At 49.7% G+C, this 27,598-nt stretch overlaps 1 protein-coding gene across 2 annotated transcripts; it reads left to right on the plus strand.

Annotated features, from left to right (window-relative positions):
* The first annotated feature begins 1,754 nt into the window (after positions 1 to 1,754).
* On the plus strand, positions 1,755 to 26,018 carry CHST10 (carbohydrate sulfotransferase 10). 2 transcript variants are annotated; one of them, XR_010662379.1, is made up of 8 exons: positions 1,957 to 2,024; positions 4,067 to 4,133; positions 12,215 to 12,346; positions 18,107 to 18,198; positions 19,045 to 19,264; positions 21,752 to 21,857; positions 23,337 to 24,041; positions 24,167 to 26,018. XR_010662379.1 is itself a non-coding variant. In XM_065929722.1 (7 exons), exons 3-7 carry the CDS (start codon positions 12,247 to 12,249, stop codon positions 23,872 to 23,874), a joined length of 1,056 nt encoding a protein of 351 aa, XP_065785794.1. In that variant the 5' UTR covers positions 1,755 to 2,024; positions 4,067 to 4,133; positions 12,215 to 12,246; the 3' UTR covers positions 23,875 to 26,015. The 2 variants fall into 2 exon arrangements, 1 of the variants encoding a protein (XP_065785794.1); XM_065929722.1 differs by having other exon boundaries at positions 1,755 to 2,024; positions 23,337 to 26,015.
* Positions 26,019 to 27,598: the final 1,580 nt, after the last annotated feature.

Genomic DNA, 27,598 nt, shown 5'->3' on the forward strand with positions numbered 1-27,598 from the left:
ATTTTAGGAACTACCCTGCTGTTATAAAGACTGAATACTAATACTTTCCTTAAGTTCATTTATAGAAACAAAAAGAAGAACTAGAATAATTTGGAAAACCTCCCAAAAAATATTCAGCTACCTTAGTCACTAATGCATAAGCCTCTTGAAAGAACTGTGTCTTTTACTATTTGAACAGCATCTTAGGTATGCAATAAAAAGTAAGCAATAATAATGAAAGTTTATGTCTACTGTAATGTTTATTACTGGGGAGAAACATGCTATGTACTTTAAATGAATCATTTCTATTATTCTTTAGTATCAAACTCCAGGGTAAATACTAGATAATATTCCCATTTTGTAGATGAGGAATCGAGGAGCACAGAGAGACAGATGAACTTGACGGGTCACCGACTTTCTGTGGTGAAATAAAGACTTGAAGCCACAAGCTCTAACTCCCAGAGCTTGGATCCTTAACCCTGCATGTTACTCAATGTCACATCTAGACTCCAGATTCATTTATTGTGCTTCTGTCATGTATGTGCTTCCATTCAAATCCTCAAGAAGAAAGCAAATGTCTCTTGTCAACGTACTGCCCCAAGAAAGGGCTTAATAAATATCTGAACAAGTGGTCAAAAAACCTAGCAAATCGCCCTTAAACCACCTTGCCATCTTTAAGTCATGGGTGGTTAGTAATCACGTTAAAAGTGAAATTCTATAATACCGAACCCCATCAATATTGTATTTAAGTCATTAAGGAAGAAATCAACAGGGTAAATAAAAAACTAACAACAACAAAAAAACCTGGTTCCTGAAAAGCCTGACAAAATTTTATGTGTCCATGTGCATGCATATGTGTACACACATATCTGTATTACCCTGTTTGCTAAATATATATATATTTAGGTAGTTAACAAACATGTAGGTTTTAGCATAACAAAACTGGTTTATGTTTTCTAGTGCAAATAAAACTCTTTGGGGCTTACGTCACCAAAAATCTTAAAAAGGATTTCTCTAAAACTCCAAGCCTTACCACATTGCTCAGGTTAAGAAGTTACAGCTCTACTGGACTGTAATCTGATCTGGTCTTTATGTCTTGTTTATGAACCCCTATACTGGGTCGGGAAGATCCCCTGGAGGAAGGTATGGCTACCCACTCCAGTATTCTTGCCTGGAGAACCTCATGGACAGAGGAGCCTGGTGGGCCACAGTCCACGGGGTAGCAAATAGCGGGACAAGACTGAGTAACTAACACTTTCACTTTTTTTTTCATACCTTGACAAGGAGGTGACATCCTCCAGACTGTTAGTCAAGGGGGGAAGGGGGGCGCTGTTGATGGCTCTGTTTTTTCTCTTTTTTAACCAGGTAGGCTGATTAGGAATGCTGGGAGGCACCCCAAACTCAAGCACTTTTGCTTTTTCCACTTTGGGATTTTTTTTCTTTTTCATTTTTCCAAGTTTGGGTTTTTTTTTTTTTCGTTCTCAAACACCCAGCCTGTTTTATGGATGGTAACCTGGTGGGATAAGGTTTGGCCACACATCTCTCTGTCATTTCCTGGGATACACTCTCGTGGAGTTTTGGGGAGTGGGCTGGTGTGGGACTGGAACTCGGCCGCAAAGGCCAGGAGTGGAGCCGGGTCCTGGCGTCTCTGGTCCCGCCTCCCCCCGCCTCCCCCCGCCTCCCCCCGCCTCCCCCCGCCTCCCCTTGGTCGACGCGGCGCCGCGCGCACGGCGGGGGCGCGCACGGCGGGGCGGGGGCGCGCAGAGCCGGGCAGGAGCGCGCACGGCGCTGACCGGCGCGGGGGCGGCGGCGGCCTCGCCCCCAGAGAGAGCTTCGCGAGTAAGCCTTCCTCCTTCCGGCGCCGCCGCCACATTCCCGGCCGGGAGGGCCGGCGGCGGCGCCCTGGCCTCCGGGCCGGCTTCCCGCGCTCCCGGGACGCCTGGGCCCCTAGCGTCTCGCCCCCAGGCCCGCGAGGCCCGAGCCGAACTAAGCCCCCGAGACCGCGGAAGGGCCCGAGGACCCCGACAGCCCCGGCTCCACTGAGGGTGAGCTCGGGGACGCGCGAGAGCGGGGGGTTGGCCGTCACATTGCTCTACCCCCGCCCCACCCCGGGTCGACGGGAAAACGGAGAGAACCGGCTTCTCCTTGCCAGCGACAGCCCAGTGTGCTTCGGCGACTTGAGGCCTCCCTCGTTCGTGGAATGAAAGGGGAGAGCCTTCACCAGGTTAATTATGCAGTAAGGCAGCGTCTTTGCTGGGGATGCTGTAGTCGCAGCATCACCGGTACTCGGTGATCCATAGTTTACTTCGTTCATCCTTGCCTGAGATTTGCATTTGTCATTGGGAGCGGAAAGGGGAAGAAAATGTTCCACTTGGGCACAGGGGGCATGCAGAGATGAGAGGAGAGGCTAGGAAAGAAGGAGCATGTGCAGCTTTCTAAGTGCACAGTTAAGCACGTCTGCGGTGGGTGGACGGGAGGAGGGAATTCTTGCTTGGAGAATCCCATGGCCAGAGGCGCCTGGCAGGCTTCAATCCTTGGAGTCGCGAAGAGTCGGATGCGACTGAGCACGCTCGCTCTGGTGGGTAGGAGGGAAAAGGATGGTTGGAAATATGTGTGTCCTGCCAGCTAGGTTCCAGGGTGCCCTCAGCTCAAATTTGGTCATAAGAGGGACCTGTCAGAAGTTGGAGGTGGAGGCGTAGATTTCTGCACGTCTGGCCCGGAAGATGAACCAGATCTTCCAAAAGCTGCCTTGTTATTTTCCAAGTCTGCGAAAGGCAGGAGAAAGGGCCAGCCACTGAGTGGAAAATGGTAACAGCCAGGTTCTGGTTAGCTGAGCCCGAGCATCGTCACAAAGGGGTTTTTTGTCTGAAAAACCCGAAGTCACGGATTTTGGGCCTTGAAGAGTTGGTCATTGGTCAGTTTTCACGGTCAGAGTGAATAATGTCTCAGATATTCTAAAAACCAGGCAGCTCTGCTCCAGGCTTATTCACTCTTTTCATTGGCTGGGTTAAGAAGAGACATGAAGACTGAAATGGTCTTCTCTCTTTTTTTCCCCCATTATAATTAGGGCATATTTCATGTTGGTTGAAATAGGAATTTCAGCATGGAAAAAAAAAAATCTTTCCATCTTTGCTTTTGACCCTCAAGAATAAAAATCTCCCAGAAATATCTGAGAGAGAAATTCTCTACTTCCCCAGAATGGAAACTGGACTTCTTGCAGAACTGAACAAAGAAAGGGAGAAATTAGTTACTATTCTGGACAATTCTCAGTTATATTTAGATCATTTTTCAAATGTTTGAGGTTATATGATAGAATAGAAACAAGGGAGAAAGGTGGATGAGAGAAAAGGGCCTAAAGGATTACAGAAGCCAAGAGAGCAGTTTGTCTTGATACAGGTCGAGAAGAATCTGCATGTGAGAACATAAAGCTTAATCTTTCCATCTTTGTATTGTGAAATTGCTTTTCATTTTAACATTGAGTTCATAAGCATAAAAGAAAGCATAGCTAGACTTCTCTGAGCATCCCAGACTTCTTGGGCTGCATTGTGTTTTCCATGAGTTGGATGTTTATTTTGCCAGCTCTATTAAATCTGTAATCTCTCTAACTCCATGAGTTTGGCTTGTTCCCAGTTATTCATTCATGATATGACATTTGCCTAGCGTTTGCCAGGTCGTTAAAGCTTGAAGAAATACAAAACCCAGCGAAAATCTTGCATTGAAAGATTTGATCATTTTATACAGAAATCCTTTACCCAATATCAAACATAAAAGTGGCATAATAGGATTTTATTATTTTTGCTCCAAAAATGGTTTCATTTTTGTACTAAATTACAGGGAAGAATCTTTTAAACAGCTAGCTCTTTGGGTACATTTAGAATAATTTATTCATTTACCAAGCCATCCCCAAAGATAACCCCTCTCTGTAAGAGACCTGGTATGCGAAATATACTCAAATAATCTAAGTGGTTAGCTGTTAATACTGGTTAACTGTTTCCCAAGTATAAAGCAAGTTGTGTTCAGTAAGTTGATCTTGTAACTTTTAATGGTGCTTGTTTGTTTGGTTTTTTTTTTTAATTGTCCCATACAGTTACAGGAGGAGCCAAGAACCTCAGGCAAAGCAGATACTGCAAGGAAATGTGGATCAAGCTCAGAAGGTATGGACACCTCACCAGTTATCTGAAACCCATGTCATGTAATAGCATTTTCCATTCTTGCTCATATGGAGATTTTCAGAAGCTTAAACTCATAAACAGGAGTTTGTGCGTGTATTCTTAGAAATATATTCTTAACCATAATGATAATAGGAGTGCCCTCTTAGGCAGGGGCTTCCCAGGTTGTGTGGTAGTGAGTAATCTGCCTGCCAATGCAAGACACGCTGGTTCAATCCCTGTTTTGGGAAGATCCTCTGGAGGAGGAAATGGCAACCCATTCCAGTATTTTTGCCTGGAAAATTCCAAGGACAGAGGAGGTTGGTGGGCTACAGTCCATGGGTTTGCAAAGAGTTGGACACAGCTTAGCAACTGAGCATGCACGCATGCACATACACGACTTAGGCAGGGCATTAGAGGAGTTTAGTATCTGTAGAAAGCAGTGCATGGCCTGCGGCGCCCTCTGCAGACGTGTTTGCTGTTCGTCATCATCATTAATGAGACTGTCTTCACCTCTTGTTGGTTCTCCATCTGCCAGAGAGTAGAGTGTGTTTCCCTCCGGGTCGCTAAGGATGAGCAATCATTCTGAGACAGGAAATTGTGCATGGCCAAATTCTTTTTGTGTGTGGATAGGTTTTGAATGAGTGTTCTACAAACTGAGCCCTGGACAGGGAATCCTTTCCTCAGGGTACACGTGTGATGGGAGTGGGGGTCCAGGAGTCAGTTTCCATCTCAGTAAAGGGCCTTGGACAGGACTCTTCATCTGGGCCTCTCCCCTGCCCTCTTGCTCACTCCTTGCCTCTCTGGTGATTCTGGACCCACACTGAGCTTTCCAAGTGCTCTGTGATGGGTCCCCTCCCTTTGTTGAGCATCTTCTCAACATCATCTCCTCCCAGGTCCCCCTTCATCCCTCACCCTTATGTGTTATTAGCCATGTCACTTAGCGCCTGTGTGATCGTGGATGTTAATGGCTCTGTTTGTCTATGTCCCGTCTGCCTCTATTAGAACAAAGCACCAGGAGAGCAGGGTAGGTTGGTTGCTGGATTCCCAGAGCCTGGAATGGCTCCCGGCTCAGAGAAAGCCCTTGGTAAATGTAACTGAATGAATGACATTTGGGGAAAAGCTGTTTTGTGGTCTCTTTAAACCTCATCTCCTTCCTCTGTCTAGTTGTCCATCCCTCTGTCTCCTTCCCATTCAAGGAGTTGAATGGGTGCTAACACCTGGGTTACTGTCTCTGATGTCCCCAGGGCCCCTCTCTCATTTTGCTTACTTGGAGATTCCTTTCTCATTCCCTTTCCTCAAGCTCATTTACCCTCCCCCACCCACATAAGAAATCACTGGAAAGGTCATCCTTTTCTTTCTTTCTCTGTGTTTTTGTAGAACATGTATTTTTGGTTTCAGCGCCTGTAAATGGCACTGTGTCATATAACTCATTCTATTCTTGCTATATTCCCTTTGCACCGCGGTTTTGAGGTTTATCTGGTACTGTGTGCACACTCGGCCCTCTCTAGAGCAATAGCTTTTGAAAATTTTTTAACTGTTTTAGAAAGTTAAATGGGCTTATTTACCACAGGATGAGTGATTGTGTGTAGCAAAAGTAGAACTAGGAAAAAAACAGGTAGAATTAGATGGTAGGGGGAAGGGGGAGTCAGACTCTTTAGCACAAATTCCAAAAGACTGCTTTTGGATGACAACTCAGACAGGGTGTGGGGGAAGCCATTGGCAGCTGAAAAAATGGATGCTTTTAGACAGCATCTTTCTGAAAGTGCAGGGGAGGGAGAATTTGCACCAGAGTTGGTAATAGCACCAGAGGCATTGTTAGTTACTACAGATGTGTCATATGTGTGTTGTCTTCCTCTTCATTGAAAGAGAAACAGGTTAGTATTTCTTGCATGTTTAGTGATCTTCCTGCATCCTTGGTCCTGCTTTCCCCATCTGTCCATCATTCTTTTTTTTTTATCTTCCCCCTACCCCAATTATTTTTATTAGTTGGAGGCTAATCACTTTACAATATTGTAGTGGTTTTTGCCATACATTGACATGAATCAGCCATGAATTTACATGTGTTCCCCATCCTGAACCCCCCTCCCACCTCCCTCTCCATCCCATCCCTCTGGGTCATCCCAGTGCACCAGCCCCAAGCACTTGTCTCATGCATCCAACCTGGACTGGCGATCTGTTTCACACTTGATAATACACATGTTTCGATGCCGTTCTCTCAGATCATCCCACCCTCACCTTCTTCCATAGAGTCCAAAAGTCTGTTCTATACATCTATGTCTCTTTTTCTGTCTTGCATATAGGGTTATTGTTACCATCTTTCTAAATTCCATATATATGCGTTAGTATACTGTATTAGTGTTTTTCTTTCTGGCTTACTTCACTCTGTATAATGGGCTCCAGTTTTATCCACCTCATTAGAACTGATTCAAATGAATTCTTTTTAATGGCTGAGTAATATTCCATTGTATATATGTACCACAGCTTCCTTATCCATTTGTCTGCTGATGGGCATCTAGGTTGCTTCCATGTCCTGGCTATTATAAACAGTGCTGTGATGAACACTGGGGTACACGTGTCTCTTTCAGATCTGGTTTCCTCGTTGTGTATGCCCAGGAGTGGGATTGCTGGGTCATATGACAGTTCTATTTCCAGTTTTTTAAGAGGTCTCCACACTGTTCTCCATAGTGGCTGTACTAGTTTGCATTCCCACCAACAGTGTAAGAGGGTTCCCTTTTCTCCACACCCTCTCCAGCATTTATTGCTTGTAGACTTTTGGATAGCAGCCATCCTGACTGGCGTGTAATGGTACCTCATTGAGGTTTTGATTTGCATTTCTCTGATGATGAGTGATGTTGAGCATCTTTTCATATGTTTGTTAGCCATCTGTATGTCTTCTTTGGAAAAATGTCTTTTTAGATCTTTGGCCCATTTTTTGATTGGGTCATTTATTTTTCTGGAATTGAGCTTCAGGAGTTGCTTGTATATTTTTGAGATTAATCCTTTGTCTGTTTCTTCACTCGCTATTATTTTCTCCCATTCTGAAGGCTGTATTTTCACCTTGCTTATAGTTTCCTTTGTTGTGCAAAAGCTTTTACGCCTTATCTTCGACAAAGGAGGTAAGAATATACAATGGAAAAAAGACAACCTCTTTAACAAGTGGTGCTGGGAAAACTGGACAACCACTTGTAAAAGAATGAAACTAGAACACTTTCTAACACCATACACAAAAATAAACTCAAAATGGATTAAAGATCTAAATGTAAGACCAGAAACTATAAAACTCCTAGAGGAGAACATAGGCAAAACACTCTCCGACATAAATCACCTTCCAGAATATTGAAAATAAAAGCAAAAATAAACAAATGGGACTTAATGAAACTTAAAAGCTTTTGCACAACAAAGGAAACTATAAGCAAGGTGTCCATCATTCTTTATCCTCCACTTCTGCCCTATGGGTTTTCAAAGAGCTGGCCTCCTGGCCTGACACCTTGATGCTTGCAAATCCTGCATAATGGTCTGAAGTAGGGAGGTTCTACAGACAGCCGGGCTGCCCCTTCCTGCACTGGGGTGCACACTCAAACTCACCTCTGTTATCTGCAAGAGGTACCTTGGGAGCTGTCTTGGCTCCTTAAACAAAGGATAGTTAAATACAGAGAGTGTCTAGCTTTTGAAAGGCCATTTGTCCCCTGACTTCAGGGGCGAGGAGAGGACTATCTGTGGGGTCAGGCCCCAGCCTCTCTGCAGACAGAAATGGTGAGCCTTGAGCCCATTGCCCTCGGACAGGAAGCAGACCCGTGGGGAGTTTGTGTGTTCATGGAAACACTGCAGGTGGTGGACACGCTGAGAGGAGCTGGGACTATGGGAATTTGGAATAACTTTCTTTTTGTTTAAAAAAATGGGGCAAATTATGCTGATTTTTCCAAGGTCAGCCCAGTTACAGCGGCTAGTTACCTATAGCTGGGAAGGCTAAAACAGGAGTAAATGGGAAGAGTGATGGAGGTCTTTTTTTTGTATTTACCACTTTTATTTATTTTTAATTGAAGGATAATTGTGTTACAATGTTGTGTTGGTTTCTGCTGCAGAACAACATGAACTAGCTGTACATGTACATATATCCCCTCCCTCTCGGACCTCCCTCCCTCCTAGATCGCCTCAGAGCACTGAACTGAGCCCCCTGTGATCTACAGCTGCTATCTGGTTTATGCATGGTAGTGTATTATGTCAGGGAAGTCTTTGTTTTCACTAAACCAGTCAATCCTAAAGGAAATCAACCCTGGACTATTCATTAGAAGGACTAATACTGATTGGGCACCTGATGTCAAGAGCCGACTCGTTGGAAAAGACCGTGATGCTGGGAAAGATGGAGGGAAAGAGGGGAAGGGGGTGACAGAGGATGAGATGGTTGGATGGCATCACCGACTCAGTGGATATGAGTCTGAGCAAACTCTGGGAGACAGTGAAGGTCAAGGAAGCCTGGAGCGCTGCAGTCCATGTGGTCACAGAGAGTCGGACACGACTTACCGACTGAACCAACAACAAACCTCTTTAATCCTGCGTCGAGCTTTATCAGATGCTTGCAAATCCCACATGATGGTTCGCCCAGGTTCATCCTCGCCGGTTTGCTTGCATCGTTTGCCACAGGTCTGCACTGTCTTGGCTCAGGTGTTCTTGGGGCCCAGGACATTGCTGTAGCTTTTTTTTTTTCACTTATTTTTAATTGAAGGATAACTGGTTTACAATAGTCTGTTAGTTTCTGCCATACATTAACATAAATTAGCCATAGGTATACATGTGTCCCCTCCCATCTCCCACCGCTGACCACCCCTCTAGGCTGTGATGGAGCCCCAGTTTGAGCTCCCTGAGTCACACGGCAGATTCCCACTGGCTGTCTATTTTACATATGGGAGCGTATATGGTTCCATGCTGCTCCATCCGTTCACCCCACCCTCTCCTTCTCCTGCCCCTGTCCAGTCATCTGTTCTCCGAGTCTGCTTCTCCTTTTGTCGTTCAGTCCCTCGTCCTGTCCGACCCTTTGTGACCCCGTGGACTGCAGCCCGCCCGGCTCCTCTGCCCCTGGGGTTCTCCAGGCAGGAATACTGGTGTGGGTTGCCATTTCTTCCTCCAGGCGTCTTCCCGACCCAGGGATTGAACCCGAGTCTCCTGCATTGGCAGGCAGTTCTTTACCACTGAGTCACCTTTCTGGATATGTGGAGATTAAATAGGAAGGTCACAAGGGATGCCGAGGGACTGGCCAGTTTCTGTTCTTAGAGGGTCTGCTTCTGGGCAGCTGGTCCTTTTGGTGCAGTTTCTTATCTAATCCTTGCGACCATCCTGGAAGGAGGAGGGCCTTGTCTCAGAGATGGGAAGCCACAGCTTAGGGAGGGTGAGTGACCTTGCAAGTCCCAGAGCTGGCGAGTGGTGGGACCTTGCAGGGCTCTGTGCTGGGAGGTCCCAGAGGAGGAGTGGCAGGAGGGGACGGGAAGGCCCTGTGGAGATAGACCAGCTGCTTGAGGAGGTCAGAGAGGGAGCACGTTCCTCTCGTTGGGTGGTGCCAGAGAAAGCTCAGGACACCCGGGTAAACTGGAAATTCAGAGAAACAGCAAGTAACTTTTTAAAGTATTAAGTGTGTCCCATGCAGTATCAGGGGCATGTTTATACTAAAGTACTGAAAAATTGGGGCTTCCCTGGTGGCTCAGATGGTAAAGAATCTGCCTGCAATGCAGGAGACCTGGGTTCGATTCCTGGGTTGGGAAGATCCCCTGGAGAACGGAAGGGCTAACCACTCCAGTATTCTTGCCTGGAAAATCCCATGGACAGAGGGTTTAATTTAACTGAAAAATCAGTGTTTAATTTGAAATTGAAACTTCATGGAGCATCCTGTGTGCTCATCTGTTTAATCTGGCAGCTCTGCTGGGTTGTTGGTCAGTCGTTCAGTTGTGTCTGACTCTTTGTGACCCCGTGGACTGCAGCAGCCAGGCTTCCCTGTCCTTCACTCTCTCTGGGAATTTGCTCAAACTCATGTCCAGTGATTTGATGATACCTTCCAACCATCTCATTCTATTTTGCCCCCTTATCCTCCTGCCCTCAATCTTTCCTAGCATCAGGATCTTTTCTAATGAGTCAGCTCTTCACATCAGGTGGCCAAAGTTTTGGAGCTTCAGCCTTAGCATCAGCCCTTCCAATGAATATTCAGGGTCGATTTCCTTTAGGATTGACTAGTTTGATCTAGTTTGATCTCCTTGGTGTCCAAGGGACTCTCAAGAGTCTTCTCCAGCACCACAGTTTGAAAGCATCAGTTCTTCGGCACTCAACCTTCTTTATGGTCCAACTGTCACATCCATACATGACCACTGGAAAAACCGTAGCTTTGACTATTCGGACCTCTGTAGGCAAAGTGACATTTTTGCTTTTTATATGCTGTCTAGGTTTGTCATAAATTTTTTTCCCAAGGAGCAAGCGTTTTTTAATTTCATGGCTGCAGTCACCATCCGTGGTGGTTTTGGAGCCTAAGAAAATAAAGTCTGTCACTGTTTCCATTTTTTCCCCATCAGTTTCTACCAGGGGACTCCAGGAAAACAATGCACCTGCTTTGTGGGAACTTGAGGGTGAAGATAGGGATGCAGGCCGGGTGGTGGGGGGAACCCCCCTCATAAGCTGGAGAGCCCCTTGGGGGTGGGAATTCAGAGTCGCAGTGAGGTCTAGGAGGCAGGGATCTGTCGTGGAGACAGGCGGAGAGCTGACACCCGGGCCGTGGTGAGCTTGGTCCACCCACGCACACAGGCTCTCCGAGGTCGTCTGCCATCAGCAGATGGTCTGTGTGGAATAGACCATCTCCCTGCTGCCCGGGAGTGATGAACGGGCCTGTCAGCGGATGGAAACTATCCCAGCCTAGTGTGGTCTTTCTTCAAGAAGTCTGGGTCTGGCTTCAAGAAGTCCTGTGTTAAAGGTGACATGTGAATAAAGAGACTTTTTTGTCTCTCTTGCCAAGAATTGAGTGCAACTTCCAGTTCTGTGTCCCCTGCAGCAGCAGGTGGCTCTTGTGACCCACTGAGGACCCAAGTGCCCCACATCGCTCCCAGGTGGCGATAACATGAGAAGTGCCCACCCCCAAGGCTCCTCCAAGGCCCTGGCAGGCAAGTACACGGAGCTGGACGCTCCAGAGTTCATTTCTAGGGTTCCAGAGGTTCTCCACATCTCTATAGGGCTCCCCAGGTGGCACTAGTGATAAAGACTCCACCTGCCAACGCAGGAGGTGCAAGTTTAACCCTGGGTGGAGAAGATCCCCTGGAGAACGGATTGGTAACCCCCTCAAGTTTTCTCGCCTGGGAAATCCCATGGACAGAGGAGTCCGGTGGTCTACAGTCCATGGGGTCACAGAAGAGTCCCACGTGACTGAGCATGCATGCACCACACTTCATTTCTGTAGGTGTGGCTGAAGCTTGTCAACAGGGGATTGTAAACAGAGCCTGCTGGAATTTCCTCAGGAGGGTGTCTGCCCTCTGAGAATTAGCCACAGCAAAAGTCCAGGCCAAAGTGAACCCCTCATGCCCTGGCAGCTTCCAGGCATTGGCAGGTGCCTGGGCCAGAAAGTCAGCAGGCTCAACTGCAGCAGTAAAGTCTTCTTCTAAAACCAAATAGACATGGTTCCTTTCCATTAAAGTTTGATTTATTATGAACTTTATATTGCATGCATGCACAATCAAATCTGACTCTACAACGCCATGGACTGTAGACCGCCAGGCTCCTCTGTTCATGGGATTTCCCAGGCAGGAATACTGGAGTGGGTTGCCATGTCCTTCTCCAGGGGATCTTCCTGACCCAGGGATCAAACCTGCATCTCTCGCATCTCCTGCATTGGCAGACGGATCTTTTTACTGCTAGCACCACCTGAGAAGCCCATCAACTTTATAAATTATTAATTAAAAATGTAATGTTACCAAGTTCAAATACCCATGGTATAAATAGAAAAAAATTTTAAAACATTTGTATCGAGGCTATTAACTGAAATAGCCTGTTCTTTTTATTATCTTTGGCGTAATTGATTTGTGTATAAGCAGCAGGGTCATTTGGCTTGTGTGTTCCAGGAAGAATCGCTGAATGGCTGACGTCTGACAACATGCACCACCAGTGGCTTCTGTTGGCCGCATGCTTCTGGGTGCTTTTCATGTTCATGGTGGCCAGCAAGTTCATCACACTGACCTTCAAAGACCCGGACGGTAGGTATGCCGCCTCGTGGAATGGATTTGGCAAATTCAGACCTTGCAGTGATACTGCTCCTGGGTACCTGCCCGGATGAGTGGTGACACAGAATCAAAGGACTCTCACGCCAGAAGGAGGTTGTTGCGTCCAAGTGATGTGCCGAGGCTCGAGAGGGGAGGTGGACAGGGATGAAGGGGTCCTCGCCTGTGCCTCCCCTAGGGGCAGGGGAACACACTTTCCTTAGGGGCTTCTTCCATGTCCTGCCCTCAGGCTCCGGGTTTGGGGGCCAGCCCTGCTCAGTGTCCTGGTGAGATGCTGCCAAGGGCAGCGTGTTTGAAGGTCACCTTCAGGGCTCGGGATGGAAGTTGGTGTAAACAGATGTGTGCTGGGATTTTTAACTCCTGTTGACTCGATGTCAGACGAGGACACGTTAAGAGCACGCGACCCATTCTTTGAAGATCTGTGTCTGGTTCACGCCCTTGCCCATTGCTTGGGCCTTACTGTTTTTTTCTGTGAAGTGAGCGTCCTCCCTGCTCTGACAGCTCCAAGCCTGACCCCAGCACAGTGAGGCCCTGAGAGTGACCTGTGAGGAGGTGCTGGGCATGACTGAGGAGCTGCGGGGACGGTCATTTGAACCCCAAGGCAATGACTCCTGCACAATGGTGGGAAGCCAGGTGCCTGGGAAGGGCTCCTGAGCAGCCGTGGACCGGCCTGGGGACAGCAGCCTGGCAGGGAGGAATTGCAGGCTGTGTTCATTCCACGCAGGGTCTGACGTGGCCACCTGCAGGTAGGGAAGGGGAGTAGAAAAGGATCCCAGGGGTGGTTTTCCTGATTCCCGCCAGCGGGCTTCGGGCCCTGCTCGCCCTGGAGAGCCCCCTGGGCTGCCCCTGACTGTGCAGAGGCTGCCGATGCCCCACCCTGCCTCCATCCTCCCTGTAGAGGCGGAAGGTGGGAAGGCCGGCAGGAGAAGGAGGTGCTGAAATTAGCCCCAGCGTGGTTCCCAGCCTGGCGGTTTCTGTCCTGAGTTGGCGTTTATTTCACCCGCATTCAGTGTTTTTGCTCTTGACCCAGGAGCGCACTGTGAGCTGGCATCAGGGCGTCACCGAGGTGCAGGGGTGTCCCGATCCCTGGCCCCGGCGTTCAGGGAGCCCGGGTGCTCCGTGTCCACGGGCGGCCTCTTCCAGCTCTGTCCCGGGGGAGGTGAGCTTTGTCCCAGCTTCCCGGTCAGCGGGTGAGGGGCTTGCTTCTGGCTTCCCTGTTCTGTTTTTAATTGTGTGTTTTGTCTGGGTCTTCCTTGCATTGCAGGTTTCTCTCTCGTTGCCAACAGGGGCTGCTGTTCACTGGGGTGGTTTTCCTTGTCACTCTGGGGCACACGGGCTTCACACGTTGTCACACCAGGGCTTCGTTGCTCCACGGCACATGGGATCTTCCTGGACGGGGGGTCAAACCCGTGTCTCCTACACTGGCAGGCAGATTTTTATCCACTGCGCCCCCAGGGAAGTCCTGTACCTCCCTATTCTTAATGACTTCCCAGCCACGCAGTGGATAGGAAGAGCACTTTTGTCTTCAGTTGTGGTTTAAAGCTGGGGGTGTGTGTGTGTGCGCGCGTGCGTGCATCTCTCTTTGGCTCAGCAGTGAAGCCACAGTGATGTTTGTGGCAATGACTCAGTGTGGTTAACAGACTTCAGTGCTGTTTTGAACTAGCCTTTGTCCTAGGGAAATAAATCCCATTCAGTGGTGGAAAATTGACGGCATGGTATGTGGACACTTGAACTCAGAAGCAACACCCTTGTGAATCTGGTGGATAGGTGTAGATGCTGATTTTCTTGCTTCTGTTTGACCGCTTCTTCCAATCTTCTGCCTCAGCTCAGCTGCCAGCTGCTTAAGGGCAGAACCCATGATGCAGCATCTGCATGCCCTCTCTCCAGCGTGTGATGCAGTGGGTATCCTGGGCAGCTGGACACACACAGAGGTCGGGATGAGGGGATGTGGTCACATCTAGAAAAACAAGGCAGTACTGTACCTGGCAAATGTTGAGACATTTTGTAAAGCAAATATGATGCCTCTAAGGAAAGTGAGCTCATATGTTCTGATGCCTGGTCATACCTGTTGATCACCCTTGGGCCTGGCACTGGTGCCTTGCCCCTGAGGGTTGGTGAGGGGTGTGATCTTTGGCCACAGTGGTGACAGTGGCATCCAGTGAAAATAAACAGTTGTGGGCAGAGCAACTGAAAAGCAAAACCAGACATTAAGTTGTGCTGTCGGTTTTATTAGAATCTAGTTGAATTGGGCTTGAGGAAAGTTGGGGAGCAGATACCAGGAGCTCACAGTAAAAGAAGTTGTTAAGAATTGGTGGATGGCTGGCCAGTGTGTGTGGCTGGCAGGTGAGCTGTCCAATAGCTAGCTACCAAGGTCATTTTCGATGCTCTTGAGTGTGTGAAATAGACACTTTTCAGAAATTCACTAGTAAGTCAGTTGTTTAGAATTCAGACTACATCTTACATTTAGAATGTCACTGAGGAAGCTTAGGTTTCTAGGAACCCACGTGGCCCGTGGCAGAGCCGAGCGTTGCCGTGTGGCTCAGAGACGTGGGCACGTGAGGTGACCGGACCTGAGTGGGAGGGGACGTTCCCCTGAGCACGCGGGCGCTTGGAGACGAGGCTGGGGAGGACGGGGAGGGCAGGCGCTGGCCTCCTGGCCCTCACGGAGCGTTTCAGAGCCTGGTGGCCCAGGGCACTGCCTCTGTCTTCATACCGTCCCTGGCCTCAGAGCAGGTGCAGAGTGGCTCCTGCGCACAGCTCTGGTCAGGGCTGCATTTCAGCTCAAATGCAGGAGAAAGGAAGACACAGTTTCCTCGGGATTCACAGAGGTGTGTGGCCAAGATTTCTCCTGGAGATTTCTACTGGAGCCGGAGAGCTCAGAGGCGTGAGGGGTGGGAGATGGGTTATTATCACTGGTGGGGTTCCAGGAGGGTGGGTTCTCCCCGCTGGGCAGGGAGGACGTCAGGCTGGTGCCTGTTCTCAGCAGTGCTGGCTGGGGAGTGGGAGGTGGGGAGTTGGGGGTGAAGCGGAGAGTTGGGGTGCAGTTTAACAGCCAGACTGAAGTAGGGGCTGCAGTGAAGCCTGCAGAGTGTTGGTGGTAATGACCCAAGAGGAGTAGATTTTGATGTTTATAACAAAAGTGAAATGTGCTTTTGCTTATGCTTTATTAGGCTGATTTCTATGCCTTTATTTGATAACTACTTTTTTCATTCTAATTCTGTATTCAGGCTTTGCAAAATTTTGAAAGCAAATGTTTCTTTGATTGTAGAGATTTGAAAATTTTCTTCAAATTCTACCCACAGATTTCCCCCAAATCAGTTTGTTGTGAATGATTACGGTGCTCTAGCATTTTGTAAGATTTCCTTTAGTTGAATATCAATTCCCATGTTGTATAGTTGATCAGTCGTGTCCGACTCTTTGCAACCTGTGGACTGTAGCCCACCAGGCTTCTCTGTTGGATTTTCCAGGCAAAAATACTGGAGTGGGTTACCATTTCCTTCTCCAAGTGATCTTGCCTATTCAGGGATTGGACCCATGTCTCCTGCACTGGCAGGCAGGTTTTTTACCACTGCACCACCAGGGAAATCATCAATTCCCATAAGTTTCAGAAATAATGTGTAAGCACTAACCTGACTGCTGACTTGGCTTTTGTCTAATTAAACCTTTAATTTTGAGATCACTGTAGTGTCACTCCCAGTTGTAAGTACATAACACAGAGGGTCCTTTGTACCCTTTTTTCTTTTGCCCAGGGGTGGCACGTTGCAAAACCATAGTGCAGAGTCACAGGTGGGGTATTGACAAGGATGCAGAGCATCTTCATCACCACAGATTCTTTGAGTTGTCCTTTTAGAGCCACTCCCCTCTCCCCAACTCCCAGCCCCTCTCCCCACCCCCACCCCCCGCCTTTGGTAACCACTAATCTGTTCTCCTCTCCATAATTTTGTCCTCTCAAGAATGTTGTATATGTGACCTTTTGCGATTATTTCACCATGGTTACCTGGAAATTCATCTAGCTTATCGTGTGTATCAATAGTTCATTCCTTTTTAGTGCTAAGCAGTATTCCATGGTTTGGATGTACCAGTCTCTGATTAACCACTCACGCGTTAAAGGAGAACTGATGGAGCCCATTATACAGAGTGAAGTAAGTTAGAAAGATAAAGAACATTACAGCATACTAACACATATATATGGAATTTAGAAAGATGGTGATGATAACCCTATATGCAAAACAGAAAAAGAGACACAGATGTACAGAACAGACTTTTGGACTCTATGGGAGAAGGCGAGGGTAGGATGTTCCAAGAGAACAGCATCGAAACATGTATATTATCTATAGTGAAACAGATCACCAGCCCAGGTTGGATGCATGAGACAAGTGCTCAGGGCTGGTGCACTGGGAAGACCCAGAGGAATCGGGTGGAGAGGGAGGTGGGAGGGGGGATCGGGATGGGGAATACATGTAAATCCATGGCTAATTCATGCCAATGTATGACAAAAACCACTACAATATTGTAAAGTAATTAGCCTCCAACTAATAAAAATAAATGTAAAAAAATAAAATAAAGGAGAACTGAGTTGCTTCAGTTTGAGACTGTTATAAATAAAACTGCTGTGAACATGTGCATGTAAGTGTTTTGTTTTGGTTGTGCTTGATTTTTCTGGTTTTTCTGGTTGCTGCGATAGGTTTTTCTGGTTGCTGCGATCAGGGGCTACTCTGTCACAGTGAGCAGGCTTCTCATTGCTGTGGCTTCTCCTGTTGCTGAGCGTGGGCTGTGGGCACCCAGGCGTCAGTAGTTACGGCTCAGGTTCCAGAGCACGGGCTCACTCGTCATGGTGCATGGACTTCTGTGCTCCATCTCATGTGGGATCTCCCTGACCAGGGATGTAACCTGTGTTCCCTGTGTTGGCAGGTGGTTCTTATCCACTGCACCACCAGGGAAGTCCCATATATAGGTTTTTTGTGACATAAATTTTTATTTCTCTGGAATAAATGCCTAGGAGTGGGTCATACAGTAGTTGAAGACTTAGTTTTTGAGTTGCTGCACCTTTTTGCATTTTTCTGCATCCTCACCAGCATTTGGGGTTTTCACTTTTTTGTTTTAGGCATTTTGGTAGGTGTCACAGTATCTCCCTGTGGTTTGCTTTTGCATTTGCCTGATGGCTATCCTCTCCTGTTGAACATCCTCTCCTGTGTTCATCTACCATTGCAGAGCCCCTTCTGTGAAATGTCTGTTCCTGTTTTGCCCATTTTCTAATTGGATGGTTTGCATTTTTTGCTGTTGAGATTTGAGAGTTCCTTCTGTATTCTGGATCCCAGTCCTCGGTCGGATGTGTGGTTTGCAGATATTTTCTCTCAGTCTGTAGCTTGTCTTTCCATCCTCTTCACAAGGTGTTTTGCAGAGCAAAAGTTTTAAGTTTTGATGAGAGACAGTTTATCAACTTTTCCAAAGATTTACGTTTATGCTTTCTACAGAACTTTTCTAGTTTTATGTTTCACGTTTTAATGCTGATCCATTGAGTTTTTTCTTATATAGACTGAGGTTTAGGGAAGTGCTCCTTTTGTGCTTGGGGCGTGCAGGCCCTTGGGTCCATTTGCTAAGAAGGTGCTCCTTGGCGGCTTGCCAGCTCCCACTTGTACACATTTGTTGGGTCTTTTTCTGGGGTCTCTGGGCCGACTGCTCTGTCTGCCTGCCCGCCCCTCCACGGGAAGACATTTGAACCTCTGTGTCTCCTAGCCTACAGCGCCAAGCAGGACTTTCTGTTCCTGACTGCCGTGCCCGATGTGGGGAGGTCGCCAGGAGAGACACACTTCCCTGAGGAGCTGAAGGTGAGCATGGCCAGGCCCGGGCGCTGACACCCCCACCCCTGGCCCATTCTTCCCAGGGCGTCTCCCTCTCACCTGCCCCCCTCCTGCAGCCGCAAGCGGGTCTCCCGTCATCGGACTCAGAACAGAACCAGGGCCGATGAGCTCCGGTACCTGCTCACGGTGGCTAAATTTCTGGTACCCTGATGTGACTGCCAGGCACTGCCTTCCATGTGTCTTGGGCTGCATTTCAGAGAAGCAAAATTGTGTGCTCAGCACTAAGGAAGTGGAATGATGGCTTCTGCCTTTGAAAAACCCATACTGCGTGGCCTAAGGTATTTTCTTAAATTAATAAACCAGACACACCAGGGTACTGGGTCATCTTAAACAGCCACGATCTGTGCAGACACACCAGGGTACCAGATTACCTAGACAGCCACCATCTGTGCAAATGGCGGGTCCTTAGTGCGGCTCACAGGCTTACACTCTGGTTACGTGGAGGTGGGGAGCGCAGGGGCAGAGCTGGCCTCCCTAAAATTCCGGAGTGACGAGGCCCCTGCCTTTGCCAGGGTATCAAGGACCCACGTGCGGTGGGTCAGCACAGTGCCAGGCGGACAGACAGCTCACCCAGCCCCTCAGCTGTCCAGGCTGAGGTTGAGAAGAGACGGGGTCAGTGGCCTCTGGCTGCTCAGTGGTCTGGCCCATCCACAGCCTGAACCCCGGGCCCCTGAAACTCACACCTGCTGTCCAGCTGTTTCTGCCGGGCGGCCTCGGCCTCCGCAAGTTAATGCCTGGCACAGGGTCAGGGCAGGGCTCCTCCCGCAGGCACTCATGACGCCCCAGTGCCCGTTCCACCTCTTTTCCCTGCAGCCCACGGGGAAGATGCTGGTTGAGCCCCTGGTCTACACGCAGCGCCTGGAGCTTATGAGGAATGTGTGCAGAGAGGATGCTCTGAGGAACCTGTCCCACACCGCCGTCTCCAAGTTTGTCCTCGACCGGATTTTCGTCTGTGACAAGCACAAGATTCTCTTCTGCCAGACCCCCAAAGTGGGCAACACCCAGTGGAAGAAAGTGCTCATTGTGCTGAATGGTGTGTGCTGTGTTGGGTGAGGCCCGTCCCGCCTGGACCTCGGGGTCTGCGGGGAGGGGGTCGGGGGGGCTGGGGACGGCAGCCAGGGAGACCTGGGAGGGCCGGCAACTCACAGACAGCTTGCTGGGGCTTTTCCTTTTTTTGGCCACGCTGCGCGGCGTGTGGGACCTTAGTGCTCTAACCAGGCCTCGAACCCGTGCCCCCTGCAGTGGAAGTGAGGCATCTTAACCACCGGGTCACCCGGGAATTCCCTGGTGCTTTTTCTGTTCCTGTCTCACTCTAGGCATTGGCAGGGTTCGCCCAGGCAGTCCGCACAGCACCAGGGCCTTCCCGCCCCTCCGTTTCTGCCCGCCGCCCCTGCCTCCCAGATTGATTCCTTTTCTCCCTCACCGATACTGTATTGATCCTTATGGGTCTCTCGCTCTGTCTTAGGAGCTCAGGGCTCTGCACTCGCTGAGTCACCTGGCGGCTGCCCTCGCAGCTGCTCTCCCGTGCGGAGAAGGACCCACGGCCAGGACCCGGGGGGTGGGGGTGACCCCTGCCGGTGGGTCTGGGGTCTCCCCACCCACAGTCAACCCCCTCTTGTAACGAGCAGCCATGTTCAGAGGGTTTAATTGACTTGCTTCAGGAATGTAGAGTTTACTCGGGAGCAGATTAGATCACTGGAAAGTGCCCTCATGCTCTGCTTGTTTTGATTCCTCACCACTGTTTTCAGATGCTGTGTTTGTTTAAACTCTAGTTACTCTGAACCGACCCAAGATAATTATGGTCTCTATTAAATTCAGCTTCAAAATAAAAATAATCATAATGGATAGCAGTGTGACTCCCGAATCAAGAATCAGACCTCGGAAGCCTCATGGGATATGGGCCTGGGGTCTGCGTCCCCCTGCCCCCTGGGCCTCCTGCTGCTCTCAGAGGTAGTGGTTGGAGCTGGTGTCATTTGACCTTTTCACTGGCTGATTGGGAAAGGAAAGGAGACACTTGCTTTATCTTCTGGTGGTCATCGTGCTTCTGGAATAATCTGACAGTATGTTGGCTTTTAACATTGGAGAATGAGGTTACAGATCAAATTTAAAACAACAGATGTACGAAAGTCTTGCACATTTGCTGCCACAGTATGAAGCATTTGTCTTTGAAGGAGAAGAATCCGTTGATGAGAGCAGGACTCAAATGGGAGCAGTTTGCCAGTGCGTATGTGGGCTCCCCAGGTGGCACCCGTGGTAAAGAACCCTCCTGCCAGTGCAGGAGCATGAGAAATGGATTCCATCCCTGGGTCGGGAAGATCTCCTGGAGGAGGGCATGGCAACCCACTGCAGTGTTCTTGCCTGGAGAATCCCAGGGACAGAAGAGCCTGGCGGGCTGCAGTCTGTGGGGTCACAAAGAGTCAGACAGGACTGAAGCGACTTGGCACAGTAGGAGGACAACAGGCCTGAGGCTGCCTTCTGTTGTCCCTGGATGCTCCTGCAAGGCGACAGGTACCAGAGCAGGTCCAGGTGCAGATCCAGAGAGCCGGCCCTTAAGTCAGCCCCTTGGGAGTAGACGGGACATCTTGCTCGTTTACAACCGTCCATTCTCAGTGCTTAGCACAGGGTGCTGGATCAGGGCTTAAAAATTCTGCAGAGACTGCAGCCCCTGCTTTGAAGGCCCAGCAGAGACCCTTTCCTGCCAGACCCTGAGTCTAACAGGGAAGGATTAACACACAGGCGGATGTGAGGGGTGGCGAGGCCTTGACTAGCACCCCAGCACACTGACACTTTTATTTCCATTCGCCTGAGTTGAGAAATGAGTGAACACCCACCCAACCCCGTAGCCCTAGGAGGAGCCCCCCAGTGGCACAGGGGCTGCCTGTTCCATCCGGCGGCCTGGACCCGGCGCTGTGGCTTCTGGTCCTGCCCCGCCTCCTCCGATGCTCCTTGTCCTCCGAGCCCTGCTTCCTCTGTATCACTTCCCCCAGCGCATCAGCCTCACTGATCCATCACCAAGCGTGGCAGGCATTTGCCAGCCTGGGATGCTGTGAGGTTACCTAGAAGCCTCTGAGGCCCTAGTGCTCTGGTGCTGGGAGTGATGGAGTGGGTCAGCTGGGTGCTCCATGGTCCTGCTTCTCTGATGTTTGCCCCCAGTTTCAGAGGAGAGGAAGTGTTCCAGGTTTCAGGCGTCCTGCTTGCGGGCAGTGATCTTTCTTACGTGGCAGATTGAGCCTCACTCAGGTGCTCGTACCTGTAGGGCTGACTCCCTCTTCCTGACTCCTGCGTTTCCTCCCATTGGCTCCTGGGTCACCGAAAGCTTCTCTTCAGTCTCACGCTGCCACAGAAGCTTTTGAAATTCAGGAATCGAGACCTAAACGTGGATACTGGGGGATGGTTTGCGGGGAGTGTGGACCTGCATTCTGAGATGGCCATCTCTCTTTAAGGGCAGCAGTGGCCAACTTAAGAGGCGACCAGACCAACACACTTTCTCCCCCTACCCCACCCCCCGTTTGCTTTCCAGGAGCCTTCCCTTCCATCGAGGAGATCCCTGAAAACGTGGTGCACGACCATGAGAAGAATGGCCTCCCGCGCCTCTCCTCCTTCAGTGACGCCGAGATCCAGAAGCGGTAGGAGTGGGGCAGGGAGGAGGAGGGTGGGGAGGAGGATGGGGAGGGGTGGGGAGGAGGAGGATGGAGGGTGGGGGGAGGCATGGGGAGGAAGATGGGGAGGGATGGGGAGGAGGAGGATGGGGAGGGGTGAGAGGAGGAGGATGGGGAGGGGTGGGGAAAGGGAGACGCTGATAAAACCCCAGGTTCTGCTCCTCTACTCGTTGTTACCCAAACAGCTCCAAGAGCTGCTCATTTGTGTTGGTGAGAGGCACCCAGGCACACAACCCAGTGTTTGGCACATTTAAATTCACATCTTTCATGAGAATTTCTGAATTTCTCCACCTTAACCTTCACACAGCTCATCAAAATGATAGTTACATGGTGGTCTTTGTAAAAATGACTGGTCGTTTTTGTTCTGCTTTGCTTTGGTTATGTTTTATGGGTTTCTTTCTGAGCATGACCTTCATTTCATAAGAAAGGGATTTGGCTTGCAGGTAGACCCCACTTAGTTTCCCATTTTCTCCCAAGGTGCTGCGTGGCCTCCAGGGCAGCAGTCCCCTGATGAGTGGCCGGGTGGGCTAGACCCAGCAGAGGGAGAGGGAGACCAGCCTCGCTGACCACAGCCAGGATAGAGACTGGCATGGGGAAGATTCCTTAGCTGACTGGACAGTTCTCTTGAGAGCTGTGAAATGGCCCCGCAAGACGAGGTTTAAAAGGAACAAGTGCATAGAATGCCGGCCAGTGTCAGGGCACCGAATGGTCTTTGAGCTCCTTGCTTCTCAGCTACTTCACTTCCACTGCTTCTGGCTCTGGCTGTTCACCGTTTCCAGCTGGTACAGCTTCAAATGCCAAAGCAGAGACTGTCCTGGGGGCAGGTGGTCCCGTTACCCCCTCAGCAGTGACCTTGTGGGGCTTTTGTGAGAGCAGCCGAACAGGCCTGTAGCACTGAGGGTCCCTGGCCTGGGGGAGTGCATGGGGTCACAGCATTGTCATTGTCATCATAGGCTCTTCACACAGGCACCCCGGGCCACCACCGCCCCCTCTGGCAGCTCCCCCAGACCCTCTTACTGCCATCTGGAGCCTGTTGACTCCCCATTTTCTCTTTTCTCCCCCCCACCCCCCATTTTTCCTTCCCCTGGCAATTTTGAATTGAGTTTTTAAAGGTGCACCTTTAGAATCACTCACTTCCCCTGGCTTCAGCTATTCCTCACTTGATTAAGCAGGTTTCTACTCTTTTGGTTTTCTGCCCCAAAACAAAACTTGTAAAAGCATTCCTGAAGTTAATATGGGGTAATGGGTTAACAAGAGGCTCTGCCTCCAAGGGTGGCTGCATGAATTAAGTATGAACTGTGTGCAGTGCCCTTGGCGCAGGGCCCGGCCTGGTGGTTGCTGTTGCTCCAGCCATCATGCTTCACTCTTCCCCGCCTCACAGCCCGCAGCCAGCACCACCAGCAGCATTGGGTTAACCTCTTCTTTGTCTTCCATCTTCTTCCTTAGCTTGAAAACATACTTCAAGTTTTTTATCGTAAGAGATCCTTTTGAGAGACTGATTTCTGCGTTTAAGGATAAGTTTGTCCACAACCCCCGCTTTGAGCCTTGGTACAAGCACGAGATCGCCCCTGGCATCATCAGAAAGTACAGGAGGAACCGGACGGAGACCCGGGGCATCCAGTTTGAGGACTTCGTGCGCTACCTGGGTGACCCCAACCACAGGTGGCTGGATCTGCAGTTCGGGGACCACATCATCCACTGGGTGACGTACGTGGAGCTGTGCGCACCCTGCGAGATCACGTACAGCGTTGTCGGGCACCACGAGACCCTGGAGGACGACGCCCCGTACATCCTCAGAGAGGCCGGCATCGACCACCTGGTGTCCTACCCCACCATCCCCCTCGGCATCACTGCGTACAACAGAACCAAGGTCGAGCGCTACTTCCTGGGCATCAGCAAACGAGACATCCGGCGCCTGTATGCGCGGTTTGAGGGGGACTTTAAGCTCTTTGGGTACCAGAAACCAGAGTTTTTGCTAAACTAACGTGTAGGACCATGAGTTCAGATATCTTTGTTAGACCAGAGGCTAACCAGGTGGAGCTCAGGCACAGAAATGACACTTCTTCCATCTCACTCCTCTTGAAGACTGCCACTCCCTGAGGACCAGGGTGCACCTTGCCCAGTGAAGCTGGATCCTGACTGTTACGAGATGTCTGCACATAAGGTGCATGGAGGGTCCTGGCCCCCACCCTCCAGTGCCACTGAGCCTCTGCTCTCCCCAGGGTGGTGGGGATAGCATTAAACATTTGCAGTCTGGACCCTGACTGTTACGACAGAGTCTGCACATAAGGTGCATGGAGGGTCCTGGCCCCCACCCTCCAGTGCCACTGAGCCTCTGTTCTCCCCGGGGTGGTGGGGATAGCATTAAACATTTGCAGTCAGACAGAGCCAGGGGGATAATCAGACAGCCTTGATCCTCTCCCTCAGTTATCAGACACCTTCAGGGCAGGGCAATCCTGTCTGTCGCCAGGGGACAGCAGGCATGGCACCCAGCACTTTGAAGACAGGCAGACAACGGTACCCTGCAGACATCCCAGGGGCCGAGACGGGATCAGATCTGAGTAACAAAGTCATCTTCTGGCTCATCTTGGCCGCCGCTGTCATCGCAGAGGCAGACCCTTCTCTCCATGGCTGTTTAGTTCCCGAAAAGTTCAGGAATGACCCGAGGGCGCTCCTCCCCGTCCACCTTTTCAGAATACATGCTGTGTGCTGCTCGCGGATTTCCACACCTTCACCTGCCAAGTGATTATCTCATTCAGTCCACGAGACCCAGTGTTGGGAAGTGAGGGAGCATCCATTCTTCCCACCTGAGGAAGGGAGCATCTTTGGGGGCCTTAAGGGGAGCGTGGCCTGGGAAGGGGCAGGGCTGGCCAGGTGCCGGAATCCAGGCTGCCCTGGACCTGGGCACATCCTTCCCAGTGACTTTCTGCCTCTTGTCTCTGATGGACTCACATGGGTGGGCACAGAGGTCTTCACCCGTCTCCTCCAGGACCAGTCCCTCCTGGGGGCTGAAGGCAGGCACAGGCAGCATGCCAGCATCACCAGATGAGTGCAGTGTACACATTTTAGTCTCCTTTCATCTCAGCAAGACGTGTCCCACTGGGCCCATTTCTGATGATGCCATCATCCTGACCCAAGTTGTATAATCAGGTTCACCAGCAATAAAACCTTGGGCCGAGGCAGCCCACGTAACGCATCTTCCAGGCACTGAGGAGCAGCGGGCCACACTCACCACTTCATGTGCCGGCTGACAGTGAGGCCCCTCGAAGTCTGGGACAGTCTCCCTGCAGAAAGTCCCCAGTGTCCAACCAGGCCGCACTGGGCTCAGGAGCCCAGCTCCTCCTCCAGGCAGCCCCTGCCGTCCCTTCCTCAGTGTGACTTCCTGAGTTTGTAAATGTGAAAATAACACGAAATAAAAAACGTGCCAACCTGACGTGGGCTGTGTTTCCCAGGGAGGCGCCGCGTGGACTGCGTCCCGAGGGCTGGCGACAGTGCGGGGCATGTGCCCGCCCACAGCGCTGACAAAGGGGCAGCCCACGAGATGGCCTGTCACCTGCAGAGGCTGCAGCACCATTTTTCTGTCAAGTTTTAGCAAAGTCTTGTTGAAATCATCTCAACGCCTGATGCACAGAACGATTGTTGTTTAGTTGCTGAGGCATGTCTGACTCTTTTGCAACCCCATGTACCAGCCTGCCAGGCTCCTCTGTCCATGGGATTTCTCAGGCAAGAATACTGGAGTGAGTTGCCATTTCCTTCTCCAAGGGATCCTCCCAATCCAGGGCAGATTCTTTACTACTGAGCCCCCAGGGAATCAGACATAAGCTGGGAACAACCTCTCAAAAAATTCCCAGAGCTGTTCCCCATGATAGAAGTCAAAGCACAGTTATGTAAGTTTTTGAGACAGCAGGCTGCACGTTAAATGATGTATTATTGACAGTTTACACAATCCAGATCTTCAGGTACAAAGTGTTGGATCATCGTGACCCCTGGCAAGATGAAGAAGGAATGTTATCTTTTTAAGGATAACATTCTTGATGAAGCTGGGAGAAAGTTGCTCTTCATGGCTGAGCTGGTATTTTTGCAAATGGGGGTGTGTGGCCAATGCCCAGTGCAGATACACAGTGCCCAGTGGAGGGGAGAGATGATGGCAGAGAAGATATTTTATGTTTAAATTTTTCTTGTCTTGCCATAAAATACGTATTTCACGGGACATTTTCCAAGCCCCTTGGACATGCCAAGCCCTGCCCCAGGGTTGTGGAATTCCGGAGCTAAGCAGAACCCTCTCCTCACAGGGGAGGAGAGGCTGGGAAGGGGTGGCTGGTACACAGGAGGAATAATATGTTTGTTTCCTTGCCTTCAAGCCAGTCTCCCTATCTGGTTAATAGCAGTTATCTTGAAACTGTCTAAACCAAGACTTGGACAGCAACATCATACTCGTAATCTGTCCTGAAGGCCGAGTCGGTTTACCTGTAAGTCACAATGGGCATTTGCACATTTCAGCCTTATACCCTATCACTTGGAATCTATAAACTCTCAATTTCTATGGCACAGCAAGAAAATTCTGGACTTGGCATTTGTGCTTGCCACTTTCAACTAGCCAGTCCTCCCTCTCCACCTCTCTCTACTTGGAAAACATAGAGAGGAATAGTTAGTACACATTCCCATTTTGCCCCTTTCCCTCCACTTTCCCCAACAGTCTCTCTCTTCTCTGTGTCACTCATGTTATCACAGGTGACTTCATGGAATACCACACTGCAGCATTGCATGAGTCTAGATCTTTCCAGCCTACCACACCTATATTTTTATCCACCCAGCTCCTAAACACTGAATATGAAATATGAAAACCACCTGGTTTAGGTTTCTGTAACTGCAGCCCCATATTAGTTAACCCTAAAAGTGAAAGGGTTTCCCAGGTAACTCGGTGGTAAAGAATCCACTTGCCAATGCAGGAGATTCAGGAAACATGGTTCGATCCCTGGGTCCAGAAGATACCCACGTCGAGAAGATCCCCTGGAGGAGGGCATGGCAACCCACTCCAGTATTTTAGCCTGGAGAATCCCATGGACAGAGGAGCCTGGTGGGTTACAGTCTGTAGGTTTGCAAAGAGTCGGACATAACTGAAGCAACTTAGCACAAAACAACTGCAGCCCCAATAGCAGGATGACTGTTTGTTTATTAACTACGGTAACATCAGCTGTCCTAACAAACAAAAACCAAAGTTCAGCATCTAAAGACAATAAAGTGATTATTTCTTGCACACACAATAACCCAATGGTCTGTTCCTCATGAGCAGGGAGTTTTCTTTCTTGTGATTCCATTATGCCCAAAGGTCACATGGTCCTCGGCTTCCAGGAGAAGAGTAGGAGGAAGGAGGACCACTGGGGGCATCATCATGAACCAGTCATGGAGCTGGACATGTGTCTTTCACAGCATCCGAGCAATTTCACTGGAACTGGAAAATGCAATTCCTAGTTTGATAGACATTTCCTGGTGACAATTCCACAAATTTGCAGTGAATGTTGATAAATTGATAATAATCCTTATGGAAGGATAGTGCTTTACTGTCTAATTTAAATAATGACATGAAATAGGCCTAAGGGGCTTATAATGCACCGTATCATAAAGGGAGAAATGATTTCACAGGGATTAACTTGCTCTAGGTAATACAGCTAGACTTCTGGTTTCAGGTCCAATGAGTGAAAAGCCTG

This window comes from Muntiacus reevesi, chromosome 3 (genome assembly GCF_963930625.1).
Source record: "Muntiacus reevesi chromosome 3, mMunRee1.1, whole genome shotgun sequence".
NCBI classification, from domain to species: Eukaryota; Metazoa; Chordata; class Mammalia; order Artiodactyla; family Cervidae; genus Muntiacus; species Muntiacus reevesi.

Coding starts and splice junctions, on each gene's coding strand:
- CHST10 (XM_065929722.1), top strand. CDS start 12,247: ATGCACCACCAGTGGCTTCTGTTGGCCGCATGCTTCTGGGTGCTTTTC. Junction 18,199..19,044: donor ACTTCCCTGAGGAGCTGAAG/GTGAGCATGGCC, acceptor TTTTCCCTGCAG/CCCACGGGGAAGATGCTGGT. Junction 21,858..23,336: donor GACGCCGAGATCCAGAAGCG/GTAGGAGTGGGG, acceptor CTTCTTCCTTAG/CTTGAAAACATACTTCAAGT.